We start from the raw sequence: 15,868 nt of genomic DNA on the forward strand, positions 1-15,868 counted from the left end.
ACAAAAACTCCAAAATAAAGTGTTAAAGTGCCACAAAAAGATGCTGAAAATTTACAGTAAGATGCGCCAAAACCAGATGTTCTTAGAGATCAAAACCCCATACAATTAAAGTTGCAAGACAAAAATATGTTCAAAATCAGCTTAAAGAGAATGATTGGCAGAATGAAGGATGAGAAGCCACTAATTGAAGCTCCATGTATTGAACTCGAAAAGGCAAAAGGTGAAATCAAAGAAATTGTCAATTCTTATGCCCGAGAGCAATGAATCGAAAAGAGAAATTACTGGTCTAGAGCATATAAAACCTTTAGAGGTCATGACATTGCAATTCAAAGTCTTCAATGACTTTGCTCCAATCACGATGTGTGAATGGTCCAAAAGTGAATCAAAAGATGACCTTGTATTGAGAAAAGAGGTTAAAAAGCAAGAAATTGGGGTTATTATTGAAAATATCAAAGAAAACTTAACAAAAATTGATTTGGATCAATTCAATGATGTGATTTCTATGTCAATGGACTTTGTTATTCTAGAAAAATTTAGTGGCAAGATTGAAAAGATCAATCTCTCACTATTTTTGTTGTCATCTCCGATGAAGGAAAGGTGGCATCAACTTGAAAATTTTAGTGCGAATCTATGGATGCAATTTCAAAGCTTGTGGATTCTTATACTCTAATATTTCAATATTCGAGATCAAGTTTTTTCCAACCAAGGGAGAATGATGCAGAATATAAGAAGCTTAAAGAGGGCTAAATTCAAAGACGGGACAATATTTAGATATTGACATGATTTCAAAGAGATACTAATAGGAATTTTATATAATAATTTTTCTAGTATTATTAATCTTATTTTATGATCATTTTTATGTTTTCTAGAATTATTAGATCAAAGGTATTCTTGTAAATTTCATTTATTGTTGTCATGAATTGTAAGAATCACTCATGGGTCATCTTGGGGATCAAATTACTTAACTGAGTTTTATTTATATTTCTTACTTGGTCTTAAATTAATTTTGAAAATCTAAGATATTATAGTAGTTTTATTTTTTTTTTTTTATTTTTTTTTTTTTGTTCAAGTTGGTTTAAAAAGTCTCTAAGGTTTATATAAAGTCATGTAATGCTTCTAATTTAATAGAGTTGATATTTTAAAAAACATTGAAAAGCTTTGAAGATTTCTTATGGATTGTTTGATGCAACCCTAACCCTAGGTGTGATGCGTAAGTGATTCTGAGAGTGATTCTTAAATCTATATTCTACTTCTCTTTTTTTTTTTCTTTTCTATCTCAATTACTATTCTCGGTTTACTGTTTACAGCTCTCAAAAGGTGCATTTTATAACCTCTAAGCCCTAGCCAATCATCCCCAAGTCAATCCTAATCCCTTCTTCTATCTATTAGCCTTCAATTTAACCCTTAAAACTCTAAAGTACACACTGTTTAGGCTGTCAAATAGCCTCTATTTTCACCCTAACAGCATTGTCTTGCATCAATTTGGTATCAGAGCAAAGATTCAAATATGGCTACACAATCGGGGAAACCTTCTAGAGGGAGATAGACTAATAATCAACATGAAGAGATCCTCTTAAAAATTTCGAAGTAACTTGATAATTGTAATCTTCCTATCAGTGCATTGGAAGGCCAAACAACTAAAGCTGCTAATGGCACTGCAACAACTGGAGAACAAGGAGAAAAATCTAAAATTAATAATCATAAAATAAGACTCTAATAATACTAAAAACATTATTATATAAAATTACTATTAGGATCTCTTTTAAATCATGTCAATATCCAAATATCATCCATTCTTTGAATTTAACCTTCCTTGAGCTTTTCTATTATAATCTCTTTGAAATCATACCAATATTCAAATATTATCCCTTTTTGAATGTAGCCTTCCTTGATCTTATATTCTGCATCACCGGCATTCATCAAAATCACTCAAAACTTCTATTGACTTCCTCAAAATCCTCTTATGATATATGATTAAATAACAAGAAAACAATTGTACATTTACTGCCATCCCTTACCACAGTAATCGAAATTTCAGTTGGAATCTGCAACATCCCTTCAATGTACATACAACCATGGACACATCATGAACATATGCTGGACAAGCATTTAAGGGGATATGACATATACCGATACAAATTCATTTGCTTAGCCAGTAAGAGTTGCAACATACTCATCCAGTTGGCAAGATCTATGAACAGGCTAACCCCGTGATTTGTTCCGGTGAGGCAACTACAGGTTCCCAGCTTTGTCATGTTTCAGCTATTGACGCGTCTGCTGAGGTATCCTCGGCTTTCACTTTCTCAGGAACAAAATCTAAAAAGCATAAGCAGTAATAAAACATGCCAAGTCTAAATAGCGGCTATTTTAAAACGTTTGGCAATATCGGATATTCAAATGTGAGTTGTAAAATACAAGGGTAAAGATACCTGCAAGAAAATCAAATCTCCTTCGCTTGCTAACAACCGAGGCTGAAACAACATAAAGGAAGAATCTCAGTATAAGCATGTAATAGCATTTTTAGCACAACTCTAAACGAATATATTACAACCAATCTGATTAAAAATAAATTAGAAAAGTCAAAAAAAAAAAAAAATTTATTTGAAAGCTTTGTGACTAGTATAGACTAATTAGTTTAAAAGCTGCTTCGAATTTGATTTCTATCAAAAACTGAACATGACTCTTGCCCAGTCAGTTTCAAATGCCAAGTAAAAGAATTTTGTTATGTGGCTATAGGTTTCAAAGAACTCCACCAGGGTTGTTAACAATTCCACCAGTCCCAAGCCCGGGTTAAGGAGGAGGGTTGTGTGTTAGATAACCGACAGCCAACACGTAAAAAAGCCGCTCGGATCCCTTATGACAATTAATCCTACTTTGAATCGTTTAAATGCTAGGTCGTTACCCTCAAGTGACGCGTTGTGCCTGCCTCCGAGTGTTTTGAAAAGTGAGCAAAGGGCGCTGCATTGACGCTTGGGTGCGGTGAAAAATGGACAAAGGTTCTCGCGTTTTTCTGGACAAGCGCTGGTAAAGAAACTAGTCCAAAACTATAGGTTTAGGGTAGCCACTTGGAATATAAGAACGTTAACTACTAAGACGATGGAGTTGGTAGATGTTATGATTAGGAGGAAAATTAGTATATCTTGCGTACAAGAAACTAAGTGGACGGGTGAGAAGGCTAGGGAAATTGAGGATACCGGTATTAAACTGTATTATAGTGGTAAGGATAGGCGCAGGAATGGGGTAGGAATCTTAATTGCCAAGGGTTTCGTGGAAAATGTAGTAGCGGTCATTAGAAAAGGGGATAGGATTATGTTAGTTAAACTAGTTATTGGAGAGAATATAGTGAACGTTAATAGTGCATACGCCCCTCAAGTAGGATTAGATGATCAGACTAAGAAGGATTTTTAGGAGCAAATGGATGAGATCTTATAGGAGATACCCGTAAGAGAGAACCTGGTTATAGGTGGAGATTTTAATGGCTATATAGCCATAGATAAACTAAGCTATGAAATGGTGTATGGTAGATACGATTTTGGTAACAGAAATGAGGCTGGAGAGAGTATCTTAGATTTTGCGTTGGCTTCTGACCTGGTGGTGGCCAATACTATGTATAAGAAGAGCGAGGAGCATTTGATAACCTTTAAGAGTGGGTCAATTAAGAACCAAATAGATTACTTTTTAGTGAGAAAAGTGGAATGTCTAAAATGCAATGATTATAAGGTGATTCTTGGAGAGAGCCTGACCTCTTAACAGAAGATTTTGGTACTAGATTTATGTTTTAGAGGGCAATACCAAGCGAGGAAGGATAGTGGGCGTCATAGGATGAGATGGTGGGACTTAAAAGGGGATAAACTAGAAATATTTAAGAATAGAATAGATAAGGAAGGTACTTGGGTCTTGGAAGATGATGCTAACATTATGTGGAACTCGATGGCCAATTGTATGAGGAGAATCTCAAGGGAAGTGCTTGGAGAGTCGAAAGGAACAGGACCCAACTCTAAGGAAACTTTGTGGTAGAGGGAAGGGGTTTAAACGGTAGTTAAGGCAAAAAAAGAGTGATTCAAAAAGTGGCAAAATGATAGAACTGCGGAAAACCCTAAGAGCTATAGATTGGCTAATAAGGATGTTAAGAAAGTAGTGAGAGAGGTTAAGTTGAAAGCTTATGATGATCTATACACTAGCCTAGATAGTAAGGAGGGAGAAAAGACGATATACAAACTTGCTAAGATACAAGAGAGGAAAACAAGAGATTTTAATCAAGTTAAGTGCATCAAGAGTGATGAATCTAAGGTATTGGTAAGGGATGAAGAGATTAAGGAAAGATGGAAGAACTATTTTGATAAACTATTAAATGAGGAACATGAAGGTATGGCAATAGGGGAAGAAATAGCCAGTAATACGATAAACCAAGACTATAGGTTCTATTGCAGGATTAAGAACTTTGAAGTAGAGATTGCACTTAAGCAGATGAATTCAAATAAGCCTTTAGGACCAGATGATATTCCTATTGAAGCTTGGAAGTGTTTGGGTAAAAAAGGGGTTGCTTGGTTGACTAGGTTGTTTAGCAAAATTTTGTTGACTAGGACCATGCCAGATGGGTGGAGAAAGAGTATTTTAGTGCCAATCTATAAGAATAAAGGAGATGTCCAGAATTGCAACAACTAGAGAAGAATCAAGCTAATGTGTCATATAATGAAAGTGTGGGAGAGGGTGATAGAACGCAGATTGCGAGATATAACGAAGGTGTCAAAGAATCAATTTGAGCAGTGTTTTTTAAGGCGAAAAGCGAACCGAGGCGACAAGGTCACCTAACGCCTAAGCGCGAGGCGACGAGGCGAGGCGAGGGCTTCATCGAAGCGAGGCGACCATAAATGATATTTTTTTAAAATAAATGGTATAGACAAAAATATAAATATTTTCAAGAACCATCATGCAGTTATCATTCCAAATACTAAATATCCATAAACAAAAGAAAATATCCAACAAAGACAAATACAATCCACCAATCCAAAAGTTCTAAAAATCATCTTCAACATCAAGCAAATGAACTTCTTCTTCATTATCATTGGCTTCAGCATATCCCTCTGCATCTTCTTCCTCTCCCCCATCTGAAATTGACTCTTCCTCATCAATAAGTTGCAATCTAGGTCTAGCTGCTGATTTTGAAGTTGAACAACCCCTTTCTATTGCCCTTGTTGATCTAGTTCTTTGACTACTTTCCTCAACTCCAGCAGCTCTAGCAACATCATCCCATGTCAAAGTATCATCCTCAAAGACAAGTTCCTCCTCCATCCTTCCAACCAACCACTCGTTACTTTCATCAATATCCGTCAAAGCAATGGGATCAATAGTGTCACGAGAATTGTATCGACGTCTCAATGCTCTATTATACTTAACAAATACCAAATCATTCAGACGTTTTTGAGCTAACCTATTTCTCTTTTTGGTGTGAATCTGCAAAAATTCAAACCAAATAAAAATATTCAAATTTTTATCTAGATATTAATAAATTTAATGGTATTCATATTCACTATAGTTAAAAATAGGTACTCACATGTTCAAACACACTCCAATTCCGCTCACATCCAGATGAGCTACAAGTTAGACTAAGAATTTTGATGGCGAATGTTTGCAAATTTGGCGTTTCAGAACCATATGCACTCCACCAATCAGCTGTTGATTATAACTAATTAATTAGAAAGAATATTTAAAATATAAAAAACTAACTAAAATTACTTAAGCATAAAATATAGATCACCTGGTGCCCTTGTAGTTCTTTGTCTAATGGCCAAAGCCATCCCAAAGAGACCATCAGCTTTCTCATAGGTAGTCAACTCTGCGCAAACTTTATCTTGTGTCTCATTGCTTGGGACCAACCTTTGTATGCATTTATACAGGCCTGACATGACTTCCTTATCTTTCTCAATATTCGGATTTGCGTAAAAATACTCTGGGTTTAAATAATACCCAGCTGCATGCCAAGGCCTATGCAATTGAACATTCCATCTATTGTCAATTATTTCAAAAAACTCCTTGTACTTCTCTTCATTTCCATTAAATGATTTTGCAATGGCTTCTTTAGCCCTATCCATTGCCTCATAAATATATCCCATGGGAGGCTTTCTCTCACCATCAACCAATCGCAGTACACGAACAAGAGGACTTGATATTTTGAGAGCATAAAGAACATTGTTCCAAAAAGAAGGCATTAATATGACTTGTGCGGTCTTTTTATCCTGTGGTTCCTTCGGCCATTTGCTTGTGGTCCATTCCTCTGAAGTGAACATCTTCTTCAAGTTGGTCTGTTGTTGATGAATCCTTGATAAAGTTAGAAAAGCAGTTGCAAATCGAGTTTTTGCTGGCTTGATCAAATCCTTGCATTGGGTAAATTGCCTCATCATATTCAACAAACCAGAGCGGTTCACAATATAACCATGCACCGCAATTGCCTTTTCAAATGTCTTGTTGAAGTTGGGAATTTTGAAAATGTCCTCCAACATCAAGTCCAAGCAATGAGCTGCACATGGTGTCCAATACAAATGTGGCCACTTTGCCTCCAAAAACTTCTCTATTACAAGTTTTTTTTAAAAAAAAAGAATAATATGAGAATTGTATATTCATATTGTAAGTAAGTACTAAGTAAATGTATACTACTAAGTTACTAACCGGCCAACACATTTGCTGAGGCACTATCTGTAACAACTTGAACCACGTTGGCTTCACCAATACGCTCCACAAAGTTGTCAAGCAATTCAAACATCTTATTTGCATCCTTGGATAAGCTAGAAGCATCAACAGATTCAATAAACATTGATCCTCTTGGGCAATTAACCAAAAAATTAATTAATGCTCTGTTTCTTTTGTCCTTCCACCCATCGGCCATTAAAGAGCATCCATATGTTACCCAATCTTTTTTATGATCCTCCATGGTCTTATTAGTGTGGTCTACCTCTTTCTGCAAATAAGGAACCCGCACCTCATGGTAGCTTGGTGGTTTCATGCCAGGACCATATTGCCCAAAAGCTTCAACCATTGCCCCAAAACTATTGTAGTTCACAACATTGAAAGGTATACCCGTATCATACATCCACCTCGAAAACCAAACAAGAGCCCGATCTCTCAACACCTTCTTGCTAGGATCATTATCATCAATTCTTGTTTGCTTTCCCTTGGCTTTACGATTTTGCACCGCAACTTCCGGATCAGGGGTGAAGTACACATCCATGGGTCCCTTTTGCTTTGGTTGTTTGGAACCAACAGATTTGGAGGAGTTACTTCCTTGTTCTCGACGGGTAGAACCTTGAGTAGAAACAGGCCTTTTACCATGTTGATTTATCTCAAGAATTTCATCATCATCATCGTCATCATTATCCATCTCATCAAAATCAGGAACCATCCTCAATTGCACCTTTGATTGACTTTTTTGAGACATAGAGTCTTTAATTTCATCTTTGACATGAGATGGACATTTTTTACAAGCAACAACATTTTTATAACCACCAGCAAGATGTTGCTTGACTCGGTAAACACCGCCATTCATTTCTTTGTCGCAAAAGTTACAAATGAACTTTGAAAGGTTTTGGGGATTTACCATCCGTGCATATTGCCATGCCGGATCTTTTTTACTGTCACTAGACTTCGACATTAATTCTATCCAACAAGCAATTCAATGTTTCAGCATAAAGAAATTAAAGAACATATTTTAACAACATTAAAGAACATAAAGAAATTAAAATAGTTGAAATTAATTGAATTAAAATAATTAATTGAATAACCAGGAAATTAAAATAATCAGGAAATTAATTGAATTAAAATAATTAATTAAATAACCAGGAAATTAAAATAATTAATTGAATAACCAAGAAATTAATTGAATTAAAATAATTAATTAAATAACCAGGAAATTAAAATAATTAATTGAATAACCAAGAAATTAATTGAATTAAAATAATTAATTGAATAACCAGGAAATTAATTGAATTAAATTAATTGAATTAAAATAAACAAATTCATTGAATTAATTGAATTAAACAAATTAATTGAATTAAAATAATTAATTGAATAATCAGGAAATTAAAATAATCAAGAAATTAATTGAATTAAAATAAACAAATTAATTGAATTAAAATAATTAATTGAATAACCAAGAAATTAAAATAATCAGAAAAATAATTGAATTAATTGAACACAGAAGAAAAAAAATAATTGAATTAATTGAAAAAAAATTAATTTTAAAATAATTAAATTAATTTTAAAAATTAATTTTTGCGAATTAAAAATTAATTTTAAAAAAAAATTGATTTGAACAGAGAAGAAAATTAACCACGAAAATTTGAATTAATTAAAAAAATTAATTGGTTCGATCGACAGTGTTCTTCAAGGCCAAGTCGAACAAAGATGAAGAACAGTCGACCAAGACGAACAGGAAAGTCGAACAAACAAAGAAAGAACCAGATGAAGAAGCCTCACCTCGATTCGATTCGACTTCGACTTCGGCAGACGCAGACGCAGACGCAGACGCAGACGCAGACGATCGACGAACCAGATGAAGAAGAAAGGAAGAAGACCAGAAGAAGAGATTCGACTTCGGCAGACCGATCAACGAACCAAGTCGATTAGGGTTTGGCTTCTTATTTACTAATTAGCTTTGTCGATCAAGGGCCCAGATGATTCGAACGAAGTCAAATCAAGGGTCCAGATCACTCGAACTTAAATCAGGCAAAATACAATGAAGCTTCGCTTCGTTCTGCCTCACGCTTCATCGCCTAAGCCTCGCTTCAGGCGCTTCTACATCGCCTCGCCATTTCGCCTCGCCTTAGTACACCTGAGGCGCTGAAGCCTCGCTTCGCCTCGCTTAGCGCTTAGGCGAGCGCTTAGGCTCGCCTCTGATAACACTGAATTTGAGTTTATGCCTGGCAGGTTAACAATGGGAGCGATCTATCTTTTGAAAAGAGTAATAGAAAAGTATAGAGAAAAGAAAAGAGACATTCATATGGTGTTTATCGACCTTGAGAAAGCATATGATAGAGTGTCCCAGAATATAATATGGTGGGTGTTAGCAAAGAAAGGGGTGACAAAATGTTACATTGATGTGATTAGGGATATATATGAAGGGGTGGTGACCATTATTAGATTACTTGCTGGAGAATGAATTTCCTATCACTGTACCTTAAGTCCTTATCTTTTTGCTTTAGTTATGGATGAGTTGACGCAAAATATCCAAGATGACGTGCTATGGTATATGCTTTTTGCAGACGATATAGTGCGCTAGTAGATGAGACTACAGAAGGAGTTAATACAAAGTTGGAGATTTGGAGAAAAGCTCTTGAATCTAAAGGATTCCGGATTAGTAAAACTAAGACAGAGTACATGGAGTGTAAATTTAGTAATAGTAACAATGAAAGTAGAGGAGAAGTGAAGATTGAGAATTAAGAACTGCCTAAGAGTGAATATTTTCGCTATTTAGGGTCGATTATCACAACAGCGTGAGAGATTGACGCGGATGTGGCCCATAAGATTAAGGCGGGATGATATAAGTGGAGAAGTGCATCTGCGGTACTGTGCGATAAACGAATACCCACTAGACTTAAAGGTAAGTTCTATAGAACGGCTATTAGACCAGCGATGTTGTATGGGACGGAGTGTTGGGCAACCAAGAAACAACATGTAGATAAGATGAGTGTGGCTGAGATGAGAATGCTAAGGTAGATGTGTGGCAAAACTAGACAAGATAGAATTAAGAATGAGTATATTCGGGAATGGGTAGGAGTAGCACCGATAAAAGATAAGTTGAGAGAGAATCGATTGAGATGGTTTGGTCATATTCAACAGAGACCAACAGATGCAGTAGCGAGGAGATGCGATACTGTAACGGTAGACGGAAGTGTTAGAGGACGAGGTAGGCCTAGATTAACGTTGGTTAGTGTTGTAAATAGAGATATGAATCTACTTAATTTGACTAACGCAATGGCCTTTGATAGGCTGCGTGGAGAAGAAAGATTCATGTAGCTAACCCCATTTTATAGGACTTAAGGCTTGGTTTGGTTTGGTTTGGCTATAGGTTTCAAAGAATCCAGGACAAAATCAAATGCAAACAAGCAAAAGAAGTACACATTATGCTCCGCTTGTGAAGTTTCAACTGATAGAAGGCAAAAAGATGTGTCAAAAATAGCATCAAGAGTTAATGGAGCCAACTTCTTGCCTTACAAAATATCCTCCAAAAAATGCCCAATGATACATGAAGTGGCTTGAATATTGCAAAACTAGTACTACAAAACTAAATAATTAAATGATTAATAAAAAGTTCTCCACCATGGAAAACTTTTCTAGGATGAAGATTTTTTTAAACAAGTCAAAATACAAGGATTCTATAGAAAGAAAGGTTTTGGTATTGTCATGAATTTCCGTTTCTAAACCATTGCCTTAAATGCACCATACAACATGCACTGACAATTAACTGAATCACAGTGAAGCATATGAAAAAAAAGTAACTGATTAAAGCTCCCCCAGTTGCAAAACATTACTATAGCAACAGCACAATTAAACAAAAATGTAATTGCCAGGCAATACTTTCTAAAAAACTTATAAAAGAACTGGAAAGAGAAATTACATAGGTGCTTGTACCAAACTTGGCTCTTATGATCCAGAAAAGCACAAGCATATGCATCCTTACAGAATACTTCAAGAAACTTCTCCTGCAATTGAAAAATAAAATGAGAGACGTAATAAGAATATGATGGCAGCACAATCAATAGTAATGGTCAAGGAAAAGGGAACCAATCATAGAATAGTATCAATCATATAGAAACATCAGACATAATTTCCAAGAAATTCCCACCAGTGCATCATTGCTGGTGCAATGGTAAAGCTCCGGCTGCCAAGCATGACAATGTGAGTTCAGGTCTAATGGCAGCCGGTTCATGCAAAGCATTGAAACATAATTTCCATGAAATGGACGTCGAAACATTCACAGTAATCATTCCTCTTAACAATTACATTGTGTCTTTGCTTATATATCCAACCTTTTTTACTAAGTAGTTTCCTCCTATACATTCAGGTTGTTTTTTAACAATTTTTTTGTGCTGTTGTTTGGTGCAATGGTAATGCTCCAGCTACCAAGTGTGACAATGTAGGTTTCAAGTCTAAAGGCAACCGGTTCATGCAAAAAATGCAAATTAATGAAACAAGATTTCCATGAAAAGAAAGTCAAAAAATTCACAATAGTCATTCCTCTTAACAATTATATTATATGCCTTTGATTATACATCCCGACTCTTTTTACTCTCTTGACTAGTTTCTCCCTGTTCCTTCTTATATCCAATTCTTAACCTCGAGACCATTCCTAATCAAATACTTGATAGAATCCCTATATGATCAAGCAAGAATATAATATTAAAAATGAGCCTCTTACCAAATTGAAAACAAATTAAAGAAATAAGCTACTTTTCTTTTTCTTTGCTTTATTTTTCAAATATTTAATATATGAATTCTTAAGCAAAAGTTGTTATCTTCTTAGAACTTTGTATTTGGGATTCTATATAAGCTCATGACAATACTTATTATCTGAGTGCAAATAGCAAATATCCCCAAGCAAAAGAATCTCTATTTTAACCAATTTTGGGGTTCCTCATTCTAGTGTTGTTTTCTAATCTACTCAACATTTTAACCGTAAATGGAAAATATTTGAGGCCTAAAAACTTGCAAAAGAAACAATTCGATGTAAAATCCCAAAGCAGGGTAGTTATGAGTCTTACAATTTACAAGTCCAATATTGGCAATTACAACCTAACTTGAAAGCGAGACCCAAAGAAGAATATCATGAATGAGAGAAATCAAAGTTAAATCACTAATAACCCTCAAGTCGATCTCGATGCACAGATATACTTCTTTTTCGGATTTTGATTGGAATCTGAAATTTGATTTTCTCCCTAAAATCAAAAAACCAAACAATACCTTTTTTTATTTTATTTTAATGTAGCTTCCCAGTACGCTTTTCTTGAACATATATATGTTCTGAGATTAAATATCCACAAAAAGAAAGTTATAATTCTTTTCCCACCTATCATCACAAGATTTTCCTTCAAATTGCATCAGACTGTAGTATTTTCACAAAGTCTAATAAATGCACATTCAAGATCAATGAAGAATTGATACAAACATCTACTTTGCATAACCATCAAAACACAAAATTGGGCATACCGAAGCTTTGTTGATGAGAAAGACGGCCTCTTGACTGATTCGAATATCAGGATCCTCGCTCTTCACGATCCGACTGATTCGATTCATCGGAAAGCAATGAGAAACATCACTACTACTCTCATTCTTCTTATTTTTGCCATACTTACTCTTCTTCTTCTTCTTTGTCGCGCCGTTTTTCTCTTTTTCATCGCCATTTTTGGCTTTGTTGATGCGCTGATTCGTGATTCCACTGCTCTTCGCATCTTCTTCTTCATCTTCCTCCTCATCTTCGTCGGTGTCTTGAACTTGAAGAGCTTCATCTACTTCGTCTCCGTCATTGTTTTTGGAATCGACACTCGAATCCGATACAACGAGAACTTCCGGTTCGCCCTTCTTGTTATCATTGTCCGTGCCATTACTTGTATTAGTCTTTTTCTTCTTCTTCTTGGTGTTGTTGTTCTTGCCATTATTGCTGTGAATCTGAACCTTATCTTCCATTTTCGCCCCTTTCTTTCTGCTTGTATCTGCCATTTGGTTGCCCTTCGCCATCTCTCTCACTCACTCTCTCTCTCTCTCTCAGCGTTTCAGTTTGGGGATGAAGGGCACAGTTTAGAGCAGAGTTGTTTTGGGCTTGGTGGACATACATATTTGGGCCTCACTACTGAGTCAAGTTTGTGGGCCTATAAACTATAACAACTTTCACTTTAGCCCATTTTGATGAAAATTGCTCTGAGAAGCAACTCCTAATTTGGTTGGAAAATTTGAAAAAAAATTTGGAGTGAAAAAGAGAAAAAATATATGATATGTGAATAAAATAGATATATATTTCATATTATTTCACACGCTTTTTCTTTTTTTCCTTTCTAAATCTCTTTTTAAATTCCCTAAATCTCTTTTTAAATTCCCTAATCAAGCAGGACAAAAATAATAATAAATAGAGTTATGTTAACATGGGTGTTGTAATACATGCTGGTTTTGAAAAATAATAAATAGGGGCGTGTTAGCATGTGTTGTTACAATATATGTTGGATTAAAAAAATTGTATATTCTTTTATTATAGTCACTTTTATGTAAAATAAATAAATCTATTTAAGAGAATTACATCAAATTAGTCAATCAATTATGTAAAAAAAATTAACAATACATATGCACAAGCCTAACTTTAACAACAATTACATTAAAACAAGAAGAAAAAAGGGAACTTTATAATTACAAAAAATAAAATAAAGAACTAAAACAATTCTTAATAAGAAATAAATAATCAATGTTTCAGTTGCTAAGAATTAACCTCCTGACTTGTTGTCTCCACTATTTCTAGTCAGTTTTATATTGAAATTAAAAAAATGAATGATTCACAATCAAAATTTTATGGAAAAAATTTATTGAAAACAATAATCAGTGTGTTTGGTTTCATTTTTATGAATTCAGTTTTTTAGAAATTGTGTTTTTTGTTTTTCCTGTTTTTTTGTTTTTTGTTTATAGTGAATTTTTTTAAAATTTTAAGTAATTTTTTTACTTTTTTAGATGCGCCTTACTTAGATGTATCTAAATAATAAAATATTTGTGAAAAAATATTTTTAAAAATTAATAAATACACAATTTTTTTTATATTTTTGGTATTTAATGAATTTTTAAATATTTTTTTCACAATTATTATACTTTAAGTGTATTTATGTTAGGTGTGTCTAAAATTTTTTTAAAAAAAATTGCTTAAAATATTAAAAAAAATTCAATGAAAACAAAAAAAATACGAAAAATAAAAAAATAAATTTTTTTAAAAAGTGATTTCTAAAAACTAAAACCAAGCAGACTGAATATATTTAAAATTTGAGTTTTTCTTGACTTCCTTGACTTGGAAGAAAATGATTACATAATCATTTTATTTGAAAATTTAAAATTTTGTTGGCAGATGATTAGTTGCTAGGGTAAATTACATTAGCACCCTTGATAAGGTGAGATCTCAATATGAGAGAATTTAAGAAATTTATAAAACTCACCACGAGTCTTATTTTGATAATTCAAATAGTTTATTTTGTCGGGCCCTTAATTTATATTATTTATAAAAAAAAAATTAGTTCAATCTAATAATTGTAACATTCTCATTTTATCGCATTTATTTCCGAAAAAATGGATGACAAATATATTTTGAAATAAATAATTCATTTTTTTAGCAATAAATGCAATAAAATAATAATGTTACGATTATCAGATAGTCTTAAATTTTTTCATGAATAATATACATTGAGGGCTCTACAAAATGAACTGTTGGGATATATTTTTTGAGTACCAACACGTGGCAAGGTGATGCCGACGTGTCAGCCGAGGTGCCACGTGTCCTGGTCGTGATGCCGAGGTGATCTCGGCAAGGCCGAGGTTATCTTCGAAGATATCGGAATCTGAGATAAGTGGATAAGGGACAAGAGTCCTAGAATGAGAGAAGACTTCAGTTTGTATTAAGATAAGACTCTTAGAGAGTTTATCCTAATCTTATTGGGAGTCCAAGATTAGCAGTAATCTTGAGTCCATAGAAGTTAGGCTTCTATTGGGACTAGGTTTATGTTGGCTATAAAAGAGAGGCACCCCCATGGGTCTAAGGTATGCTTTTGATACTCAAGCTTGTGAGTTTAGCACCTAATTTATCTTTGAGAGATATACTTGATCGTCGGAGTGCCCCCGGGTGGACGAACTACCGCCGGAATCTTCTCTTTCTGTTGCAGGTCAGCCAGGTGTCATCTATTCTGCCGGTGCTCTCAGCTAGGTGCCATCTATTCTACCGATGCTCTCCAGCTGGTTACTAAGCGAGCAATGTGGTCAGAAAATCACTCACACAATTTGGCGCCGTCTATGGGAAAGAAAGAAAAATAGATGGCCAATAAAAGAAAGAAGAATAGATGGCCAATGACGGACAGAAGGATCAGACTGAAGACAACGCTCCTGCTGGGAATGGGAGATCTATCAACCTCGACGTTGAAGGGGACAATAGTAACACAGAAACTCGTGACCAGAGTCACGGAGTGAAAGATGCCGGCCAAGAAGGTGACGCACCAAAGACAACAAATCGAAGCGGATACTACAACGAAGATGACCTCCAGGTATGGAAGGATAGATACCTGCGGAGGAACGAAGACCCTTCCAGAAGGGATGCAAAGACAAGGGGCATGAGCACTCCCAAGGAGATAACATTCAAGTATAGAAGAACTCATCCTGAGTAAGTAGATCCCGGATTCCAGATCCTGGATCCCAGATCCGAGAAGACATGATTTCAGCCTAGACAAGTAGGCCCGAGAAGACGAGAGCTCAACCTAAGTGAGCAGATCCCAGATCCCAAATCCCGGATCCTAGAAGACATGATCTCGGCCTAGATGAGTAGGTCCGAGAAGAGAAGAGCTCAACCTGAGTGAGCAGATCCAAGATTATAGCAGACAAGATCTCGGCACTTAAGTCCGAAAAGAGAAGAGCTCAGTGAGCAAATCTCAAATCCCAGAAGATAAAAAATAAAGCACACAAGGTTGGACTGCAGTTAGCCAAGTTGAAGACCTTTTATAAGGTTCGCAAAGGAGTATGTGGAAGCCATGCAAGGGGCAGAGAGAAGAAGAATACGTTTACCACTTGTTGAAATTTGTAGCAATTTACAAGTTGGTTAAACCGATGTAATGCTTAACGCTTGTTGAAATTTGTAGCAATTTACAAG

At 35.1% G+C, this 15,868-nt stretch overlaps 2 protein-coding genes across 3 annotated transcripts; both read right to left on the reverse strand.

Moving 5' to 3' along the window:
* Positions 1-1,941: 1,941 nt before the first annotated feature.
* On the reverse strand, positions 1,942-12,823 carry LOC114297834 (uncharacterized). 2 transcript variants are annotated; one of them, XM_028242306.2, is made up of 4 exons: positions 12,199-12,823; positions 10,610-10,694; positions 2,430-2,471; positions 1,942-2,316 (listed from the first exon to the last, which is right to left on the reverse strand). In XM_028242306.2, the coding sequence occupies exons 1-4, from the start codon at positions 12,724-12,726 to the stop codon at positions 2,252-2,254; spliced, it is 720 nt and encodes a 239-aa protein (XP_028098107.2). In that variant the 5' UTR covers positions 12,727-12,823; the 3' UTR covers positions 1,942-2,251. The 2 variants fall into 2 exon arrangements, with proteins under 2 accessions (XP_028098107.2, XP_028098108.2); XM_028242307.2 differs by having other exon boundaries at positions 1,942-2,351; positions 12,199-12,817.
* Positions 4,871-8,661, reverse strand: LOC114289197 (uncharacterized). Its single transcript, XM_082899138.1, has 5 exons — positions 8,470-8,661; positions 6,667-7,650; positions 5,759-6,568; positions 5,555-5,673; positions 4,871-5,454 (listed from the first exon to the last, which is right to left on the reverse strand). Exons 2-5 carry the CDS (start codon positions 7,643-7,645, stop codon positions 5,017-5,019), a joined length of 2,346 nt encoding a protein of 781 aa, XP_082755264.1. The 5' UTR covers positions 7,646-7,650; positions 8,470-8,661; the 3' UTR covers positions 4,871-5,016.
* Positions 12,824-15,868: the final 3,045 nt, after the last annotated feature.

The sequence above is a fragment of the Camellia sinensis genome, chromosome 12 (assembly GCF_055761805.1).
Source record: "Camellia sinensis isolate YWXY chromosome 12, ASM5576180v1, whole genome shotgun sequence".
In the NCBI taxonomy this organism is placed as follows: domain Eukaryota; kingdom Viridiplantae; phylum Streptophyta; class Magnoliopsida; order Ericales; family Theaceae; genus Camellia; species Camellia sinensis.